The 22545-nt window shown below is 44.1% G+C and overlaps 1 protein-coding gene across 1 annotated transcript in view; it reads right to left on the bottom strand.

Moving 5' to 3' along the window:
- The window catches only part of spon1b (spondin 1b), a 123505-nt gene that overhangs the window by 23173 nt on the left and 77787 nt on the right, over positions 1-22545 (bottom strand). The window contains exons 7-10 of the mRNA XM_015965240.3: positions 15759-15823; positions 11579-11780; positions 1250-1390; positions 1034-1109 (exon numbers count right to left, since the gene is read on the bottom strand). Coding sequence (XP_015820726.3) covers positions 1034-1109; positions 1250-1390; positions 11579-11780; positions 15759-15823 — 484 coding nt within the window. The remainder of the gene's footprint in view (positions 1-1033; positions 1110-1249; positions 1391-11578; positions 11781-15758; positions 15824-22545) is intronic.

Consider the following 22545-nt stretch of genomic DNA (forward strand, 5'->3'; position numbering starts at 1 on the left):
TGTGCAAAATCCTGCACCAAACCTGCTTCAAGTAAACGTCGGCACAAAGCTCCAGGTGCACAGCAGATCAGCGCCAGGCACGGGCTGCTCACGGTGAGCCGCTCAGCGGGGAAACAGGCAGAAAATCAGCTATTCCAGAGCGCCGGCGTGCTTCCAGAGAGACTAAAATCAGGTTTCATTAGAAAAAGCCAACCCAACAAGCCAGGTGTGAGATTACGTTTTAACATTCGTCTCTTCCTGGTAACTGACTGAATGCGTCAATGCTCGGTGAGATGAGACGCCGGCTCACGCTTCCCGTCGTCGGACGCGAGACTGAATAAAGGACGCCTTTGGAAAAGCTGAAGGACAGAAGTAGCTAAATACATTCTCCGTTTTACGGGTTTAAGGGATTCCACCACAGAAAAGGTTCTTAAACCTAAAACAGAATCAAAGTCAAGAACTTTCACCGTGAGATTTTGGGATTTTCCAGCCCCACACCTGAGCGATGATTCTCACACACATGAAGGAAAGGACTTTTCCTCCATCCCCGTCCCACAAAAGTAAAAGCTAATGTTTTTATTTCATGCCACGTTGAAAATCAGGCTTCTGCAGAGCTGAGCAGGTGATTCAACCATTTGAATCAGGCGTGTCTGAGCAGGAAAACAACTAAAACATGCTGGACAGGAGGCCTCTGCGGCCAGGATTGGACACTAATGGGCCATTCCCATCTGTACCGGGTCGGCCCGGGCCGGGTAGCCCCAGTCGGCCCGGTTGATTCCACACATCCTTGTCTTAAGCCCATGTGGGCTGATTCTACCCACCAATCAGAGGCTTGCTCTAATGGAAGGTGTGAATGGGCTGTCAGCAGTGGGTGTGTTGGCCCTGGTCGGCCTGAAGCAGACCCCCTCGAGAAGAGGGCTGAGAATGAGCCTTGGTTGGCCCGGACAAATACCAGGCCACCCAGATATGTAAACAACCGACGCTACCCGGCCCGGGCCGACCCGGTACAGATGGGAATGGCCCATAAAGTGGGTGGTGTCATTGTGGTGTTCACCTTTCTCCTTCTCCTCCTGTCCAATGTCAGCTACGATGTCGTCGATGGTGTCAGGAACCACGTTGCACTGCTCTCCCTGCACAGATGGAAATCTGGGGTCAAACACTGGGACAGAAAAGAGATGGCCGCTTCTCAAAACTGAGGTTGTTCATCATCTTTCCACATTAATCTACGTTAAAAGATCTTTCTAATTATGTCTTATTACTAACACCATACCTTTCTAGCAATACGTTCCACCACTACACGAGCTACAGGCAGAATGGCGCCCCCTTCTGGATCGTAGAACGGACTCTGAGGGTGGTCTAGACTGGTCAGGGGTCGGATTTTCTCCTGAGGGATGGTGGGCTTGTTCGGTGACTGAAAGAGAATAAAAACAACTTCCTGACTGAGGCGTCCAGCTGATCCAAGGTTAAGTTCTGCACAGTTACTTTCTCTTTCTCCGCCTCAGCACCGATCCCTTTTTCATCGGTGCTGCCGACCACCTAAAACGATCTGCGTCGGACACACTTCAGACGCTAATTTCTGTTAAAGGTCGAAAGCTTTATTTAGAGCTTTATTTCAGCAGAACGACACACTTCATTAGGTCTAATTATCATACAATCATTACAAACAACTCATGAACTCGTCGATCTTAATGTAATTAAAAAAGACGTGTGTGATATTTCATCCTCCGTTCAGGTCCATCAGTCAGACGGTTTAGCTTCAGATCACAAGCAGCTCACAGACTCTCACGTTCCGGTTTGAATACAAACAAAACCCAATCAGAATATCTCAGTTTGCTTTCAAACAACCGGACTTTCTTGAAATTTTGAAGTCTTCCAGATCAGTACTCCATCAGGGCTTTTTAACGCAATTGCTAAATGTTTAGTTGGACTTTGGCTGCTTTTGCGGGTCTCCTTTTCTGTCCAGTACCTCTACCAGACCGAGACGACACGCAATGTGAGCAAAAGTGATGGTTATAAAAACTGCAAAAGATTAAAAGTCTTTAAAGTCATTAACTCGGGACCTGAGAAATGCACCGTCTTTCCCCTGAAGGTCCAGTCTTTCAGCCAGCAGCTTGTTGGAGCCAGACTGTTATTTTACGCCTGTCAAACTTTTTTTTAGGTGTTTTCAAACACTAAAAAAACTGGAACAAATTGTGACTGAAACAAAAACTAACATTCCTCTAAAAAGCGTAACATAGAGGACAGGATAAGTAAGTAAAGAAAAATCACAAGGTGAAGCGATCCCATTTCAGGACGTAGAAGATAGCCAAAGGAGCCGGGGAAGAAAACAGCAGGATCATGTCAGCGAAGCGCCGCAAAGCAGGCAAGAATTTCCGACGAGAGCTTCTGCACTGGTTTCCAAACCCTGTTATATGCTATTGTATATTTACCTTTGATTAAACCCAATGCACACTGCTGCCAACTAGCGCTCAGCGTTTAAATTGCACCCAAAGAAAATAAAATACACAAATGTTTGCATGTGTAGCATCAAGAATGTCCTGTTTATGACCTAAGGGCATCTGCTGCGTCTGCTCGAGCGGAGACATCAAGTCTCTGACAGCCTAATCTACATGAGATAGTGGCCAAGGTCTTTCATGCACTCTGCTCATTTGAACTGCTTCACCTCTGTTACAGCTCAAGACGAAGACGGAGAACTCTCTTTTGATAAACACATAATCAAACAACTTTGTTAATTACCAATAATAATGTGAGCCCAATGTTCAATCAATCTGTGAAAAGACAATGTTATTACTTGATATTATAATCCTGTGATCAGTAGTATTTTACAAGTTATTATAATCCTGGACATTTGCACTAGACACAGATGACACGTAATGCTAAAGTCACATGACACATTTCCTTTTGTCTGATCCAATCAGAACCTTCGTTTCTGGCTAGGCGTGGTTTTCTGTGGTGTTTGTATAAACCCTCTTTTGCATGTCAAATTCTGATTCGCCAGTAAACCAAATTATGACAATTATAAAAACTATCCCACGCCACCTTTTCTTTAGTGTTCTAGAGAAGTCTCGGACCGGCCATCCGGACTTCCTCTTCAGCCAAAAGAACCTCGACAAGCTGGATAAAATCTGTTGCACGTTACACCTGACCACAACGGTTCCTTCAGAATAAAAGCTGAACCTCACGACCCCTTCAGGGTCTCAGAGACGCCAGTGATAACCTGTCATGACCTGGAAGCATTCCAGGACTACTTTGGTCGGCACCGCTGCTTTTCTACTGGCATAAGTGACAAGTCTCTGAGAGACCGGGTTTAGAAAACACAGAATCATCCTACATGGTTCTGGTTCTGTGATGCACTCCAAGCCCCCGATCTATCTTCAGTTCGCTGTCCACCTTACGCGCGCGCTGACAGCGAGCTGCGCTGAGCTCAGTGTCCATCTCAGATGTTCTGATGGGAATCTTTTCCTGATTGATGTAGTTACCTCCACGATGTGCGTTAAAATGTCAGCGCATCTGCAGGCTTGAGATTTCTCCGTCAAAATAAATACGGGAAACATCCGGTCAGTGCGAACCCCGTCATTTAACCGTTTTACCTTCTAGTGAAGACTGTTGCAAACAGAAACATTAAACCTGATGAACACCAGAGCCACGCACACTGCGCCGTTATCTCTGTCAGTGGAAACGAGGAAAAAAACTAATTACCTTTTCTTACCTTTTCAACAATGTTTAATGCAAAGTTTAGTTCAGTACAAAGTTGAATTACAACAGTCCAAAGAGACAGAGCCTGGATTTGTATTCTGAACAGTTATGTGTGACGCCTCAAAAAGCATCACCTGCTCAACTAATAAAACCACTAGCAGGGTGAAAAAAATCAAAATATTGTAGCACAGACGGGCTTCAACTTTAAGATCAATTTTATACAAACTGTTTTAGTAATTATCTTCTGTTGAAAGATAACTTTGAGGTACATGAGCGACTGGTATTGGTTGCTGCCACCTGTTGTGATCGGTTAAAGCAGCTCTGCTGTCAGAGGGTAGGCCCCGCCCACAACGCTGCGGCTGCTGCAGCTCCCAGTGTTTTCTTTACTGTGGGAAATGGGTAATAATGGCTCTTTGATGGGGAAAGGTTAAGAAAGAGAGAGAGTGAACAGGAAAGAGGGAAATCAGTGGATCCTGAGGAAGGTGGAATAGGTGGGGAGAGCAGAATAAAGAGAGAGAGGTGAAGAAGGTCATACAAAAGCCAGCTTGAACAAGTGAGTCTTCAGCTGCTTTTTAAAGGAGACCACTGAGTCCACTGATCTCAGGCTCAGGGGGAGAGAGGTCCAGAGTCTGGGGGCCACAGCAGCAGATGATCTGTCACCTTTGACCTTTAGCCTGGTGCTGCACAACCAGTAGGCTTTGGTCACTGGACCTCAGGGACCTGCTGGGGGTGTAGGGACTAAGAAGATCACCAATGTAAGATGGTGCTTGTCCATGTAAGGCCCTATAGACCAGAACCACGATCTTGAAATGAACCCTGAAGTTGACTGGCAGCCAGTGAAGCTGGAGGAGAAGCGGGGTGATGTGGGTGTGTTTGGAGGACTTGGTCAGAAGCCGAGCACAGGCGTTCTGAACCACCTGTAGACGGTTCAGGGAGGTTCTGCTCAGACACGTGAAAAGAGAGTTACAGTAGTCTAAGCGTGAGGAGATGAAGGTGTGGAGAACTGTCTCAAGTTCAGAGCGGGACAGAATGGGACTCAGCTTAGCAACGTTCCTGAGATGGAAGAAGGAAGAGCGAACAAGAGAACTGACATGAGAATCCAGGGTGAGAGCTGGGTCAAAGGTCACGCCAAGATTCCTGACAGAAGGTTTGGTGTGAGAAGCAAGCTGACCAAGAGAGTCTCTGACTTTGGGAACGAGCTTGTCTGGTGCACAGATGAGGATCTCAGTCTTATCTTCATTCAGCTGAAGAAAGCTCCCACCATCCAGGTTTTGATAGAGTCTAAGCAGGTGTGTAACAGCTGCAGCTTAGACATCTCATGGGGCTTAAAGGAGATGTACAGTTGGATGTCATCTGCATAAAGATGGTAGGAGATTCCTTTGAAGGAGCTCAGGATGTGCTGAAGAGGAAAGCAAATAGAGGAGGAAGAGCTGATGCACGAGCACAGAACCTTGTGGGACACCATGGGTAAGGGAGGTGGTGGAGGACCTAAACTTGGAGACGGCCTGTATCAGTGGCAGCGTTGCAGAGAGGCTTTGACAGGAGGTCAAAGGAGTTTGTTTCAAAAGTGACTTCTTTCCCGATTTGGCCGAATCGGGAGTCAGTGAGAAACTGAATTAATCGGGAAGTAATTCTTGTTTTATTAAACTACCATGTTCTGGCCAAGTTTGGCCAATCAGAATTTCACAGGTTTCTGAGTATTTACCAGTATCCCTCAGAAAGCCACGCCCTCCTCAGATACAAAAATGTTTTTAACCTTAATATGTATCTTATTGCAATGTGTATGAGTGTAAACAATGATTAACTGGCATTCATGCAGAGGGTGTTGGACCTTGGCAGAGAATGTTTGTCTGGATGTTCTGTCTCCTGTATGTAAACACGCGCTGAACAGAACCTTCTGGGTTTAGAAGGCCAAACAGAAAGTGGATTTATTTCTGTAAATGAAAGGTTATTATGTTGGTCAATATATAGGTGAAAATCGACCCTTTTGGACGTTACAGTATGTGTATATGTCATGGCTGCACAGGAACGGGCCCTGAACATCAGAGCAACAGAGGTCAAAATCTACCACACCAGACAAGACCCAAGGTGTAGGCTAGAGGCCTCCGAGACAACCCACCATAACTGATGCTGACAGGGAAAGCAGACATGGAACGCCACAACCTAGTAGCTGGCATCGTGTACAGGAACATCTGTGTAGAGTATGGACTTGAAGCTCCAAGGTCAAAGTGGCAAACATCCCCTAAGGTGGCAGAGAACGAGAGAGCTCCTGTGGGACTTCCTGATCCAGACTGACTAAATGGTGATGGAGAACCAACCAGACATTGTGCGGGTGGACAAACAACAGAGGACAGCTGTTGTGGTTGATGTGGCAATAGCAGGTGATGCAACATCAGAAGAAAGGAACACGAGAAACTAGAGAAGTATCAGCGCCTCAGAGAAGAACTTGAGAAAGCCTGGAGAATGAAGACATCGGTGGTACCCGTGGTCATCGTTGCACTCGGGGCAGTAACTCCCAGACTGGAGGAGTGGCTGAAGTAGATCCCAGGAAAAACATCAGACATCTCAGTCCAGAAAAGTGCAGCTCTAGGAAAAGCGAAGATACAGCAGAACCTCAAGCTCCCAGGCCTCTGGTAGAGGACCTGAGCTTGGAAGGAGGAGACCACCCGCGGAGGGAGGGATGGGAATTTTCTTTATGTATGGGATGGCTTGCCAGGTAAGGAGTAGAAGACAATTTTCACATTCAGCATGCACATGCAGCTCTCAGTTACCAATCACACTAAAAAAAGAACAGGACTTATAGGTTTTGAGTGAAGCTGTACTTTAATCTACTTAAGACTGGATTAATGTAATTCATTACTCTCAGGAAGTCCACTGAATGCAGTTAAAAGTCTTCAGCTTGTCCAAAATGCTGCAGCTAGAGTTCTGATGAGAATTAAAAAGAGATCATATCTCTCCTGTCTTAGCTTCCCTACATTGGCTACCTGTTAAATTCAGAATAGATTTTAAGATCCTCCTTCTCACATATAAAGCTCTTAATAATCAAGCTCCATCATACATCAGTGACCTGATTGTTCCATATGTTCCTAACCGAGCACTTCACTCTCAGACTGCAGGTCTACTGGTGGTTCCAAGAATATCTAAACTTAGGATGGGAGGCAGATCTTTTAGTTATCAGGCTCCTCTCCTGTGGAACCAGCTCCCAGCTTCAGTCCGTGAGGCAGACACTTTGTCTACTTTTAAGACTAGGCTTAAAACATTTTTATTTGATAGGGCCTATGGTTAAAATCTGATGTTAGCCTAGATCTGGACAAGAGGAGGAGTAGAGGGAGGTGGAGTGTACAGTCGGTAAAGACGGCTCTGCCTTGCCCTGTCTCCAACATGCCTCCATCTAAAAGGCTAGGTTATCCAGAGTTATCTCTGTAGTTATGCTGCTATAGGCTTAGCCTGCTGGAAGATACACTGACCACTTTTCACACTCTACTGCTTTCTTCTACAATCTGCTCTTTAACTGTATTATTTCCTGTTATTTCAGCTATAAACTTTATTTTCTCTCTAAGTGTTTTCTCCCCAGAAGAAGCTACAATGATGTTCTGCTGAGCTGTGGTGGCCTCATGGAGGGGGCCATTGTCTAGCACACTGCTGCTAACCACTTAAACATTCTCCCTCTCCTGATAATAACTTTTTGCTTTCTTTGACGTTGGATGTGCTACTGCTAGTTTACCCGTTTAATTATAGATTCACTAGTATAAATACAATAAAGTTTATCTCTCACCAAATAGAATATTTACTAAGCAATCACGGTGTAACCATAGCCACATTGCTTGGTGTGTGTGTGTGTGTGTGTGTGTGTGTGTGTGATCCCCAGTGAAGCTTGGTTTATGCTTGACGCATTCACTTTCCGCGCGGTGATGCGGCTCGCGGATGGAACGCGCTTCACAACTCGCAGTGTTTATGGTTCGTGCGGCTCGTCTCTGCGGTGAGCCAATATTCTCCCAAACTGTAGGGGGCAGCATGGAGCTCTACGGCAAGCATCCAACACTACACCATAGTAGAAGTAGAAATGACTGTTTACAACATGGCATTCCAGCATTTTTAACAGCGTCCTGGTCTTTTCCGACAGTGCGAGCTATTTCTCTCCAAGAATTATTAACAACATGTTGATCACGGTGATCTTTGAGAGCTGAATCATACAAATGTCTGTATTTACGAACCTCTGCCACACTAGTTCTTGCCGGTCCGCCATGTTTTTCCGCGTCCGTCCGTCCGCGTGGTTAGAAATTTTCCGAGGTGCGCGTTGCGGAAATCCTGGGCCGTGCGGAGGCGCGGTGGAGGGGCGTGGTTGTTAAAATGACGCAACTTTTCCGCGCGGAGCCGTGCGGACCTCGCGGACGCGTCAAGCATTAACCAACCTTTAGTCTTGGAGGATGGCTGCTTATACTGAGCCAGGATTCTCTGGAGGTTTCTTCCTGTTGAAAGGGAGTTGTCCTCTCCACTGTCGCTATATGCTTGCTTAGTATGAGGATTGCTGTAAAGACACTGACACTAGTCAGTGACTTGATGCAATTTGCTGGGTTCCTTATATAGGAATATTTTCTCTGATTGGCTTAATGAACTGACCTGAATTGGAATGTTTATTATGTGAAGTGCCTTGAGATGATTTGGCGCTATATAAATAAAATTGAATTGAAGTAAAATTAAAGCCTGCTCGTTCACAATTGATGTGATGGGAGACTAACGGAGCATGATCTGAAAGAGATTTTTTTCCTCCTTAGATTGTTCAAATCTCAGAGAAGTGTCTCAGAGGAAAACATCTGTTTCATGTTGTGATTCAAACACACCTGAAACTGAGGGCGACAGCTTTCAACTTCAGCCAAGTGAAGGAGAAGCGAGCTGTTCTGTGGCACAAGCCGCATAAAGGGGATGAGTGACTATAAAACAGTTATTTCCATACAGAGAAAAACATCGTTTCTCTTCGGGGAACAATTCAGTGACAGTAATTCAGAGCAGTAAACAATAAAAATGGTTTCAAGCATCAAAAGGGGTTTGGTTTTGAGTCATTTGCCACAAAACACATTCATCTGTAGAAAATGGCTTCCTTAATCATCTTTAAATTTCAAATACCCATTTTCCAAATCGAGAAAAACAGTAGTGAGTGCTGATGTTAAGAAAGGAAGTATTTCTAATGTATCAAAGGTTAAAATCAAGCGCTCCTTTGTTCCAAACCAACTTAACCTGACTCACAACCATTCATGTGAGAAGGTTTGAAAAGTATTCGCCGTTTCTTGTCAGCAGGAAGAGCTCCTTGCTTATTCATGAACCAGTAAACTATAAATAAATGACTCCAGCCCCCAAACAGGGGGTGAATATGGATGAGCGCCTTTCTGACCAAGGTTAGAGAAACTAAAAAAAGATCGCCACGGTAACAGCAAAGTGGAGGAGGAGAGTTCTGCTATGTGGTGGTCTGATAAAGACCCTGTTGTTCAGTTGTTGAATGAGAGGGAAAATGGCCTTTAACAGGAATTCTGACCAGCCAGCAGGAGGCGATTCAAGCTGAACTAATATTTATCAGCTGGAAATAAAATAAAATAAAATAATCCCTGTTTTAATCTGTAGAGTTTAGGATGGAGTTGGTCCGCCTCTTGCTGCTACAGAAGCTTCTACTGAAGACTTTCCACAAGATGTAGGAGAGAGTTTAAGGGAATCTTGAACTATTTAACCATATTAGTAGTGTCTGTCTTCCATCCCAGACTCTCTCATCCACGTCTTTATCGGGAAACAAGTGGAATAAAAGGTAAAAGAAGATGAAGAAGATAAAAATTCAAAGTGCACCATAAAAACTATGAAAACAAACATGGAATTAAATAAAAACAAATAGAGAATGTTGAGAAATCTATGAAAATATAGTTTTCAGAAGCCTGCATCTCCATTTCAAAAGTGTTTTTTATAGATTTTGCGTATTTTAACTTTCTGAGACGCCAAATTTAAAACTCTCTTACCTGTAAACAAAAATCATCAAAATACGAGAAATAAAAGCTTGAATTAATTCACTCTACAGTACGTGTGATGGAGCTGTATAATACCACTTTCACTTTTTCAGTGACTTTTTTTTTAAACTAATATTCAAATTTTATTGAATCTGCAGTGATGCGGGTGTTGTACCGGTCTGTCGTGGTGAAGAGAGAGCTGAGTCAGAAGGCGAAGCTCTCGATTTACCGGTCGAACTACGATCCTACCCTCACCTATGGTCACGAGCTTTGGGTAGTGACCGAAAGAACGAGATCGCGGATACAAGCGGCCGAAATGAGTTTTCTCTGCAGAGTGGCTGGTTTCTCCCTTAGAGATAGGGTGAGAAGCTCTGTCATTCGGGAGGGGCTCAGAGTAGACCCGCTGCTCCTCCACATCGAGAGGAGCCAGTTGAGGTGGCTTGGGCATCTGGTCAGGATGCCTCCTGGACGCCTCCCTGGTGAGGTTTTCCGGGCACGTCCAACCGGGAGGAGGCCTAAAGGTAGACCCAGGACACGGTGGAGGGACTATGTCTCTCACCTGGCCAGGGAACGCCTTGGGATTCCCCGGAGGAGCTGGCCCAAGTGGCTGGGGAGAGGGAAGTCTGGGCCTCTCGCCTTAGGCTGCTGCCCCACAACCCGACTCCGGATAAGCGGATGAAAATGGATGGATGGATATTCAAATCTTTCAGATGTATGAGTTGAGAAATGGTACAACTGTTACAGCCAGTTAGGGTCGCTAAGGTTTGGTTAGCTCCGGTGATCATCCTATCTAAACATTTGCTTTCATGTTGGAGGCATCTCGGTGCGGAAAGGCGCTGCTACAAACAGAATCCTTAACAGTCTACGAGGTTGATCCAAACCGGCTGCAGAACGTTTTGGGTGCGTCCCAGACTCAGCGCACCGCACCACTAAAGATGGGACTGGGTTCTATTTTTGCCGCCAGCCACTTCTGGGACACATATATTTCCGCAGTAGGGCTAGACAGGAAATGACACACTGCTTCAGTGTAAAATGTCTGGTAATTTCCTAAATAAAAGACTATTGCTGCGATGCGATTTCATATCTATGTTTTACATCCGTAGTTGTGACCTCATGGCTTTATGTACTACCAGTTTCTCTCTAGAAGTGCAGCGGTGTGTTTTTCATGGCTTTAAAGTGACAATATGTAGTTTTTAACCATTGATCTCTGGAAGTATCCATCAAAATGTGGTAAATGAGTAAAAAGATGCCCAGTTTTTTTTTTTTATATTGGCAGTTCCATAACATAAACTGTAACCCTAGAAATCTGTTCTAAAATACATGAGAGCGGGTCTACGTCTCTGGGCGACGCCATATTGGATGCCATGTTTCCTTCTACGGGAGCCCGTGAGGACAAAATGCAGTAACTGAGTAACTGATTCACTCACTGCCAGTGATGAAAGGAATCTGATGTTGTTGTTATTTTGCTGAAGGTTCTGCTCCCGGGGATTTTTGACCCTACTGGTCATCCATTGGTAAGGGCTTCCTTGAACACAAAAATAATGCTTGCTTGCAGTGATTTGATGTGTACTGCCCCCTATCGCCAGGGAAAATACACACTGTTCCTTTAATCCTGGCAGTGGAGAGGAACAACATGAGATGGCATCAAACAGCGATATCAAACGTGATTTCTTTCTTTTGTAGTTTATTGGCGGATGGCATAAACCATCTCAGTAGGATGGCGGAGAAGCCGCTCAGCGGCTGAGACTCTCGGTGTGGATTGGCGCGCAGCGAAGCCCGCGAGTAAACCAATCCGCTGTCGTTCCACGCCGCTGATGCCTCCAGTCGGGGTGTGGCTCATGAGAAATTCAGCTACTAAGAAAACATGATCGCCTATAATTGGGCATGAGGTGTTTGTGTGAATGAGGATGCCATACCTCGTATGTGACACCGCTGTCTGTGCCTGCGTCCCATGGTATCAGGTCTGTCACAAGCCTCTGGACCCAGCCACAGTCCTTGGTGCAGAGGTCTTCCCCTGACAGCCCCACGTTCCAGTCCGGGCTGGGTCCGAGCATGGTGAGGAAGGACATGAGGTGGTGTGTCCTGTCCACGGAAAACTCAGCTGACGGAGCAGCTCGCCTGGGTGGAAAAGAGGAAAAGAACATTTTATAATCAGCAGAAAAAATGGGAAAGAATATTTTTTTTTAAAAACGGGGGGAAAAAATAAGGAAAAAGCCCCGAAAATTTTAACTATTTTCAAATTAAATGTTTCCTGTATTCATTACTGGGCTGAAAAGTCCAGCTAATTACAATAAAATAACCGATTCTGATGTCACGACCTCTGAACTACGCCACACAGCTGATTGGTGAATAAATACAGCCTTTAAACGGTCAATCAGAAGCATTAAACTGAATTTTCATTTCAAGTTTAATGAACCATGACTGTAATACGGTACGATGAGTGCAATAATGAGGTAATTACCAGGTTCTCCTCAGAATAAAATACCTCCACATCCTAATTATCTCACATTAACCCAAACATGAGCCAAAACGCCAAGATTTCAGTATAACGCGAGGAAACTCGACAACTTAGCATTAAAATTGGAATAAAACAGCATAATTTATCATATTTAGTGTGTGTGTGTGTGTGTGTGTGTGTGTGTGTGTGTGTGTGTGTGTGTGTGTGTGTGTGTGTGTGTGTGCAAATGCTGCCATTAGTATAAATAATAATGGCACATTGTATCATAAATGGCAGACAATGCTAGAAGGGGCGATTAAATGAATGTCTGGTGGAAGACGGTGTGTGTGTGTGTGTGTGTGTGTGTGTGTGTGTGTGTGTGTGTGTGTGTGTGTGTGTTTGAGCTCGTTCAGTCCTGAGGGCTACAGTTGTGATGAGGTTTAAATGCTCTTGAACAGATTCCAGACCGGGCACAGGGTGCCAGAGAGTGTTAATATTCAGGGAAGCCATCGTTCCACTTATGAGGCACATAAAGGACGTCGTCAGAAAACAACAAAGTTTATTAATATTCAAACATTATCTGAATTTTAATTATATCAAACACTTCATGCATTGTGTTGGAACTGTTCTAAATCAAGCGGTCTAAAGGAGCTCATTAAGTATTGTTCTCTGCTCACGATGAAGATTTCGTTATTCATCCAGAAGTGGAGCGAACAACAGCTGACTTTCTGCACTAAAGTCAAAGTGCATCATGTTTTTCTTTAGAACATCTGTTACAGACGACGAGACAAACACTGAAAGCTAATTTGTTCTTAGTTAGCTCCGCTCAGGCTTTTTCATTTGGCAGAAAAATCTCCTCTGAATCATTTTGGATGAAATCAGGATGAAGCATGAAGATTCTTTACTTTGGCCTTGGAAATAAACAAGGTCGTCTTGTTTTCAGAACTAGTCTTTACTAAATGAGTTTTTCCAGGAAGCTCGTGAACCACATCTGTGTTTGAAACGACGACGTTGAAAACTTTCCACAGAGGACAGCATTCCTGTAGATTTCAATAGCTCTGAGTCTAACTGCTGAGGTTCTAACTAAATGAAGAAAGAAGATTTAAGGGGCTTGAACGTGTGATGCTGTTGGTGCCAAAAACGGCGGATCTACTGGGATTTTCACACACAGCCACTGGGTTTAGAGGAAATGGTCTGAAAAGAGAAACTGGTTCCTCCCCGGTCTGCAGAACCACACCAGCTGCTCCAGATGGACTCCTGCGGTGTTCCATCAATACCGACCAAATATGGACGCCAGGTTCCAACCTGGTACTGGTTAGGTGAATGGGTGGGCAGACCAGGTAAGGTGTATAGCTACTTATGTTTGTGCGGGTTAAACTAAACTTTTACAGATAGTTGTACCTTCCCCGTTAGCTCAGAATATGTCAGCATGAATGTAAGCAAGTTTCAGCTTCTGCAAAAACACAACTTCACTAACGACTAGAGTCTGCAGAGATGCAACAGAGCTGTTGTTTTCCTCAACAATGTTAAGCGGCAACAGCAAAGTTTAGTGTGACTCATCTCATCACTGTTGGCTAAAAGATCTCTTCTTAAAGGTGTGCTTTACATTTGCAGCTGTCTCTAGTATAGAGCTCCGGACCCCACGTGACTCTCAGTTAGTAGACGCCATTTTGGCAGGAAAAAAGGTAAACAAACACGGATGTAACCATGAACGTGAACGGGATGCGCTTGGACTTTACTTCGTCGGAGTTTACTTCACACTTTAAAACCGAAGAAATCGTTTTATATAGTCAGAAATTAAATAGACTAAACATCTCCGACCCTTACCGTGCCCCTGGGATACTTTTTAAAAACACCAGAAGCTGTCGGAGCGGACTTCTTACCGGACCTGGCCGGGGAACCCCTTGGGATTCCCCCGGCCGGAGGAGCTGGGGAGAGGTCTGGGACTCTCAACGCTACTGCCCGCTCCGATGCCAGAAGCTGTCGGAGCGGGCTTCTTACTGGACCTGGCCGGGGAACCCCTTGGGATTCCCCCGGAGGAGCTGGCCCAAGTGGCTGGGGAGAGGGAAGTCAGGGCATCTCGACGCTACTGCCCCCGCAACCCGACTCCGGATACACGGATGAAAATGGATGGATGGACAAATAACAGATTTACATGTAAGTAGTTTAAATAGAGTGCTGTGCTGTTTGAATGTATAAACTGAACGCCAAGAGAAATCACTAGTTTGATTTTTTTCCGTGAATAAAATAAATATGTCAGGCAGGAGCGTCTCAGGATCTGTCTGAGATCTGTCTCGGTGAGACAGAAAATAGCAATCCAAAGTGCTTTTTATGTGTGATCTGACAAATGATCAACCATTGCTTAAAAATTAAACACAGCTTAGCCGGTTAATTGCTGTGTTCATAAAACACGTAAACGGCAGCACGCAGAACTCACGAGGCAACGTTTTATGTGATGTTTACTTGCTGCTATGAGTAATAAGACAGAAAAAGCCACGCCAAAATAAGTTTAGGAAGCCCACTAAGAATTGTAATAAAACCATTTAAAATAAATACCATACACAGTTGAGGAAACGTTGGTTTAAGTACCTGATATGAAGTGGTCGCTGCATAAGCGAAAACCTTTACTCTCGGGATCCCACAGCTTCATTTTAGCCCGGTCACTAGTGCGTTTTATTACAATGATCCAACGTTTGCGGCGCTCCGGATCTTGGGGAATCCTGTAGATGGCTCATTCCTTATGTCGTCCGTGTCTGTTCTGCATCCTGGGGCACAACAGGAATCTACCATATTTCCTGTCTGATTGAGTTTTCTGACAATAACAAATAGTCCAGCTGCCGGCTTCTGCCTGCCAATATGGCGCCGTTTCGATTTGAACTGTTGCATGCCGGGAGAAGTGACGTCAACCCCCGGAGCTCAATAAAGCCTTGTGAGTATTACTCTGGGTACAAAAAGCCCTGATCCGTGTTTCAGGAACTAGAAATGAGCCACATCACAGCTGAGCTGAACACGGCAGGATCAGGAGTCTTACTTACTGATATGTGGACATCTCTCCTCTGATTGGCTAACAGCAGCACGGCTCTACCACCAAATTTGTTTGCTCTGCAACGTTGATGTTTTATCCACTACAAGCTTGGGGGAGTTCTGCTGTGTTGCGTAGCTGCTAATGCTAACAGTTAGTTTCTACTAGCCGAGACGTTCTCTGCTGTTTCCTGGACGCTAAACCAACAACCGCTGCCCCGTCGTGAGTCCAGATGGGTGAGTCCGTGAATGTTAGTGACAGTGTGACGTAGATCTGTCAGGATTTTCTATCCTAGAGTTTCACCGTCTGTTTTACATTAGAAGCTACTGCAGGAGATAGATGTAGGAGACTATTTTCATGTTCAGCCTGCATGAAAAACTCAGAGTGACCCGTTAGAATCAGAGATAATCATTAAAAATGTTTTTTTTTTCAGTGTTCCACATCTTTAAAACTCCTGCTGAAACATGTGCTGGTGCACGGTACATGGGTCACATTCTTGTGCACAGAACAACAAATAAAGTTTATTTTTAGATGAGAGAATTAAAACATCTAATACAAGAGTTGGACTCTCAGCTGCTACCTAAAACTTCCCGTCTTACTCAAGAGCCTCTCACGTTTGACACGGTGTGATACTTACAGGTTGAGCGGCTGCCATGCTGGCCACTGAGCTTTTGTTTTAATGACCGTCAGCACTTCATCACCCTGCAAAGAGACACACGGAGCCACTGAGAGAGTTACAAGAAGTAAATTGCCACTAAACGAACACTTACGAAGGCACAGGAAGCAAACGTTAACAGAGAAAAGGCCTAAATTGACAAATCGACACAACTGAGTGAGAGTACACTCATCCAAGGGCAGCAAAGTGAGTTCCACTTCCTAGACACTTAAGAGGCTGGACGCAGTGCGTCTTATCATGATAAATGGCCTGGTGCTGCTTTACTATCACCGCCTGTTATTCTAGAGAGGAACCTCCACTTGGAACCCACCATGCTCTACATTCTCTTTTTGTACCATTAAGGCCAATTTACCAAGTGAACAACACAGCATCTGTCATGATGCATCCACCTGATAATTCAGCTGAAAAGCAGGATGACGGATGGAAGTCATGTGGAGCTGCCGGCCATTAGATGTGCAGAATCCTAACGGGACTCTGACTTTTAGATGAGTTTGTTCTCCGAATTGGGAGTTTTTTCCTCCTTAAAAAGCACACACACACACACACACGCACGCACACACACACACACACACACACACACACACACACACACACACACACACACACACACACACACACACACACACACACACACACACACACACACACACACACACACACACACACACACACACAGGTTTCGTTTTACTGGTTAAATTCCGTCCACGTTCAGATCCGGTTTAGAAACCCAGCAGGAGGTTGACCCGCCCATCCGGGTCAGTAATTATAAAAACTAACAGTCTCACTGTTGTTCAATTCAATTCAAATTCAATTCAAAGATACTTTATTGATCCCAGAGGGAAATTGATTGCTGTAGTAGCTCAGAATAATAATAATAATCAAGTCATCAAAGAGTTGTTGTATATTACAATGGCTGTTGGCAGGAAGGATCTCCAGTAGCGGTCAGTGTTGCAGCCAAACTGAAGAAGCCTCTGACTGAAGACACTCTTCCATTGTCGGACAGTCTTGTGAAGAGAATGCTCAGGGTTGACCATCATTTTCTTGATTCTCCGGAGAATCCTTCTTTGCATTATCTCCTCCAGCGGTTCCGAAACTGCCGAAACTCTGGCTGAGTCCTTGAAAGGGCTTGGAGTTCCTCCATCTTGTTGGCCAGTGATCTCACATTGCCCATTATGATCGATGGAAGAGATGGTTTGAATTTCCTCTTTCTCTGTCTCCGTTTTGCTCCCGCTCTGCACCCACGCTTCTTGCGTTTTAGCTCATTTGGGATTTGTGGCTTCAGTTGAGGTATTATTTCAGCCTTTCCAATGTTAATCAGCTGCTCCCGATTGTAAACCAGCGTGTTGCCATGGTTACACATCATAACAAATGCTCAAAAAATGAGAAAAGCTAAAAAATAGCAGTAAAAATCCTCCAAGCTTCACAGCACCAGAAACAGAAAAGTAGAGTATCCAAAACATATTGGAGATGCAGTTAATCCAGCGACAATGTTCTGCATCCCCGGAAAAACATGCAGGCAGAACAAACACATTCAGGGTAATTTTGGTCCACTTTTCACCATCATCAAACACTTCATGTTTTGCCTGATTTTAGGTGGGAAAAAAAACCACACACACACACACACACACACACACTTCCTTCTCCCATAACAGAGTCCTGCACACTTAATGGCTGAACACATCCAAAACATGCTGCACAAAAAGCTTTGTGGAGGCTGGCTGGAGATACAAATCTCCGTGTAAAGGTCCTGCTTGTTTACAGTAATTATGGTAATGGTAAAAAATAACAGTGATTTTCTAATATTTAGTGCACGTGACAAAAGCACTAAGGAGGACGGAGTTCAAAAGCAAGAGGAATGTTAGGAAAACAGGAAACGGAAAACTCAAAGATTGTAGAAAAAAGACGAGTGGTGCAGAGAGAGAGAGAGAGAGAGAGAGAGAGAGAGAGAGAGAGAGAGAGAGAGAGAAAGAGAGAGAGAGAAAGAGAAAGAGAGAGAGAAAGAGAGAGAGAGAGAGAGAGAGAGAAAAAAGAGAGAGAGAAAGAGAGAGAGAGAGAGAGAGAGAGATAGGGATGCAATAGTACCACTTTTTTCCAAACCAATACGATACCGATACTTGGACCTGAGTACTCGCCGATACCGATTACCAATACCGATACTTCTACCACACAAAAAATGCAATGATTTGGAATACAGATTTTATTTTCTTCTCTGCTTTCAACAGGAAAAGACTGTGAGGAAGATAAAAAATAAAACATATGAATGGAAATCATCACAAAACTAAAATATTAGGTCAACAGAAATGACAAGTTACAGTGAAGCCATTTTCAAGCAACTGCATTGGTATCGGTTCCTGGTATCAGTTAACTTTTACCGATACCGATACTGATATTGGTATCGGTGCCGATACCGATACCAGTATCGTATCGGTGCATCCCTAGAGAGATGAAAAGGGAGGGTAAATGACATCACTGAGCATGATAAAAGAGGAAACCAGAGGAAGACGAATCAAGAAAGGGACAGTTGAAGCTTTATTCACTACACATCTACTGTCTTTAGGTTCACTGAGGGAGCTGTTGTCGTTACTGTGGATCTACGATATCGTCACAGAAAAAAGCGCAGCATCAGAAACTCAGATCAGCATCTCGCTTTTCTGTAATAACTTTTTCTAATCAGAAAAAGCATAATTAATGACTTTAGTGAGCTGAAGCTAAACAGCCTCTTTATTCATCACCTAGACGTTCCTCTGTTTTTTTTTTACTTATTTGTTAATTAATCCTGGTCCATCTCTTCCTCCTTGTTCAGTTCCTCTGAACAGGTGTGAACACAGAACCGCACAGAGACTCGTTTGTTTAAATGTGGACTTTAAATCCAACCTTGGTCCGACACGAAGACCACGCTGCTAGTCTGAGCCAAACAGCGTCCAGCAGCAGGAGGGCACAAACATCAGCAGCTCATATAGTTTAAAGTGAAGCAAGAGCTCAGGCGGGCGATCAACAAGACCTGTTACCTGCTGATATTTGGTCAGATGACCAGATTGATCAGCTCGGACTCATAAAAATACTGAGGAGTTCAACTAGTGCATGAAAAGCTGGGGGGGGGGGGGGGGGGGTTAAGACCTCAACTAGGTCCTTATCTTACCTTAACCCTAACCTCTGGTAGCTATGCCTTCGTTAATTTTCCGGTAAGCCAGGTAGCCTCCAAGGCCAAAGGGCAGGAAACCTGACACCAACACCACAAATATCCACACGTCTTCAGAGTCCTCCACAGACAGATGAGATAAACAAATCAAGTTCCACTGTTTCCAGGAGTCCATGATGTGTCCAACTGGGTCTGTCCCGGCGGGGCATCCGGGAGCCCCTTCTCCCGTTCTCATCGTTGAAAAAATTTTATCAATCGCGTTGAGAGACCAACTGACGAGATCCGTTTGAGTGAATTTCAGTTTCCAGAAAAATGCAGAAGCAGCCGTGCACCCAGCATACAGAGACAGACAAAGGCCTTGAGGATAAGATGTGGAGGAGAGGAGGAAAAAAGCGTCTGCACCCTCCAAGAGCCGGGAGAAGAAGCCGTTAGTAACGCAGTTACTTTAAACGGCGTTATTCCCATCACTGCACACTAATCTGTTCAGGTCTCTGGTATGAATGAAGATCTCGAGGCATTTTCAATGGAAAAAGGCTCTGGCACTCCTGTTTCAGGAAGTAGAAGTTAGTCGCACTCATTAGTATTCATGATATGTGTATGTCTCGCCTCTGATTGGCTAACAGCAATGCGACTCTTCCACCGACTCTGCAGCGTTGATGTTTCATCTCCACCTTCATTCATACAGTTTAACAAGTGTGGACCCGTTCAAGGTGTTCTGGGTGTTTTATCTTAGCAATCATCTTATATTTTTATTTATGCGCCATCCTTTTCATCTGACTATTGATCGGATAAACACTCATATTGTAAGCTAACCCCGATCATAATGTATTGGGGGTTTTATAACACCAGTGGTTGCTTGTCAGAGATCTGCTGCAGATCCTTCAGCAGCAGCTGTGATGGCAATGAAAATAAAAAGGAAACAGCTGAGGCCCTGCACACATCTTTCACAGAAATTACAAAGATTAGTGAGTGACACTGCTGCCAAACACAAGGGCACACTGAGCTGAGGTGAAGGCTTGAGTAGAGAGATTACCGTGCCTCACTGCTGCATCTGAGCTGTGACAGCTAACATCTATATCTGCACCGTCAGGAGGATGGAGGAAAACGGTGGAGGTGCCGAAGAGAGACGTGGAGCATGGAGGCGGCAACGATCCGCTTCGTTGTGATTTACGACATTAAAAACTAAACAAGAAAGACTCTCACAATCAGATTCAAGCCTGGTCAACTAGAAAATAAGACGCAGGTGGAGAAATTACCACATTTATTCCTTAGAATGCCAAACTAAATGCAGATCGCTGCAGTGATACACTCAGGAGAACAATTCAAACATAAGCAGAAACACAAAAGCCTTTGACTGGTAGGTTAACAACGTTTTAGTCCACATATCTACTAAAATATGTACTAAACTGCTAATAAAACCCAAAAGATTTGCAAACTGAAGAATAAATCCTACTAAATGTGAAGATTTTACAGTAAAAAGTTAAACATTAGTCTTCTAAACTGGAACTGTTTTAAATTTAGGGGTGGGGCATGATTTAAAACAATTCTCTGATTAATTAGAGGCTTTGGAATGGATTAATCTTAATTAATCACATTTTAATCAGTCAAAACAATTTGCCCCAAGATCTTTTTTTTTTGTTAAAAAGTGAGGCAGAGAATCAAACAGACATGGACATTATTATTGTAAACTTGGGCTCTTTTAATTTCTAAAAAACGCTTTTAAAATTTTTTATTTTCAAAGAAACAGGAAAATAAAGTTGTTTCGAACTGCTGCTGCTCATGTGTAAAAAACACTGCTGGCATTGGCTGAAGCTACGCTGCCTTCTATCTGCATGACTGATTGCCAGTTCAGATGATTGACACCTCTTTTGGATCATTATGGCCAATAGAGCTCCGGACGTCACGTGACTCTCAGAGAGTAGACGCCATGTTGGCAGGCAACAAACGTAAACAAAATGAACGGGATCCGCTTGGATTTTACTTCGTCGGAGTTTACTTCACACTTTAAAACCGAAGAAATCATTTTATATAGTCAGAAATTAAATAGACTAAACATCTCCGACCCTTACCGTGCCCCTGGGATACTTTTTAAAAACGCCAGAAGCTGTCGGAGCGGACTTCTTACCGGACCTGGCCGGGGAACGCCTTGAGATTCCCCTGGAGGAGCTGGCCCAAGTGGCTGGGGAGAGGGAAGTCTGGGCCTCTCGACGCTACTGCCCCCGCAACCCGACTCCGGATAAGTGGATGAAAATGGATGGATGGATGGACAAATAACATAGATTTGCATGTAAATAGTTTAAATAGAGTGCTGTGCTGTTTGAATGTATAAACTGAACGCCAAGAGAAATCACTAGATTTATTTTTTTCCGTGAATAAAATAAATATGTCAGGCAGGAGCGTCTCAGGATCTGTCTGAGATCTGACTCGGTGAGACAGATAATAGCAATCCAAAGTGCTTTTTATGTGTGATCTGACAATTGATCAACCATTGCTTAAAAATTAATTACAGCTTAGCCGGTTAATTGCTGTGATCATAAAACACGTAAACGGCAGCACGCAGAACTCACGAGGAAACGTTTTACGTGACGTTTACTCGTTGCTATGAGTAATAAGGCAGAAAAAGCCACGTCAAAATAAGTTTAGGAAGCCCACTAAGAATCGTAATAAAAGCATTTAAAATAAATACCATACACAGTTGAGGAAACGTTGGTTTAAGTACCTGATATGAAGCGGTCGCTGCATAAGCGAAAACCTTTACTCTCGGGATCCCACAGTTTCATTTTATCCCGTTCACTAGAGCGTTTTATTACAATGATCCAACGTTTGCGGCGCTCCGGATCTTGGGGAATCCTGTAGATGGCTCATTCCTTATGTCATGTTCTGTATCCTGGGGCACAACAGGAATCTACCATATTTCCTGTCTGATTGAGTTTTCTGACAATAACAAATAGTCCAGCTGCCGGCTTCTACCTGCCAAGATGGCGCCGTTTCGATTTGAACTGTTGCATGCCGGGAGAAGTGACGTCAACTCCCGGAGCTCTATAGAATGAAGCTTTACTCACCAAAATTAGATCGACAGCTCAGTCAGCCAATGAGACTCATCACAACACTGACATACACAAACCATGGAGAGAGAAAAGTCATACTAGATGTTTGAGTTATACGCCTTTCTTTTCAGCCCAGTTGGCTTTTTTTCCCATCTAAACTGTTTTCAGCATGACCCAAAAGGTAGGGCTGATGGTGAACGATAAGGAAGTCTGGGTAAAACTAACTTTTCAAGGTGAAACATCAAACATTTTGGAATTTTTTTCTGTTTTTGTGGCTCTCTGGCTTCTGTCTTAGTTAATTTTAGGTGGAGTGTTGGGAGATGCATATGTAGAAACCAGTAGGGTGTTAGCTATATAATGGGTGGATGGGATGTGAGTAAATTACATTTTTAGCAGCATTAGAGACAGAAATGAAGGCAAAACTCCTCCCAAGTGAAGAGAGATCACTCGACTGTAGTTTTGTGTTTGAAGTACATAATAAAAGTTTACATAGTCTTGTAGCCGGAAGTTTTTTTTTAGAGTTGCAGCTTAAAGAGCAAGTCACTCCCAGATAAAAAATTTT

This window comes from Nothobranchius furzeri, chromosome 4 (genome assembly GCF_043380555.1).
Source record: "Nothobranchius furzeri strain GRZ-AD chromosome 4, NfurGRZ-RIMD1, whole genome shotgun sequence".
Taxonomy (NCBI): Eukaryota; Metazoa; Chordata; class Actinopteri; order Cyprinodontiformes; family Nothobranchiidae; genus Nothobranchius; species Nothobranchius furzeri.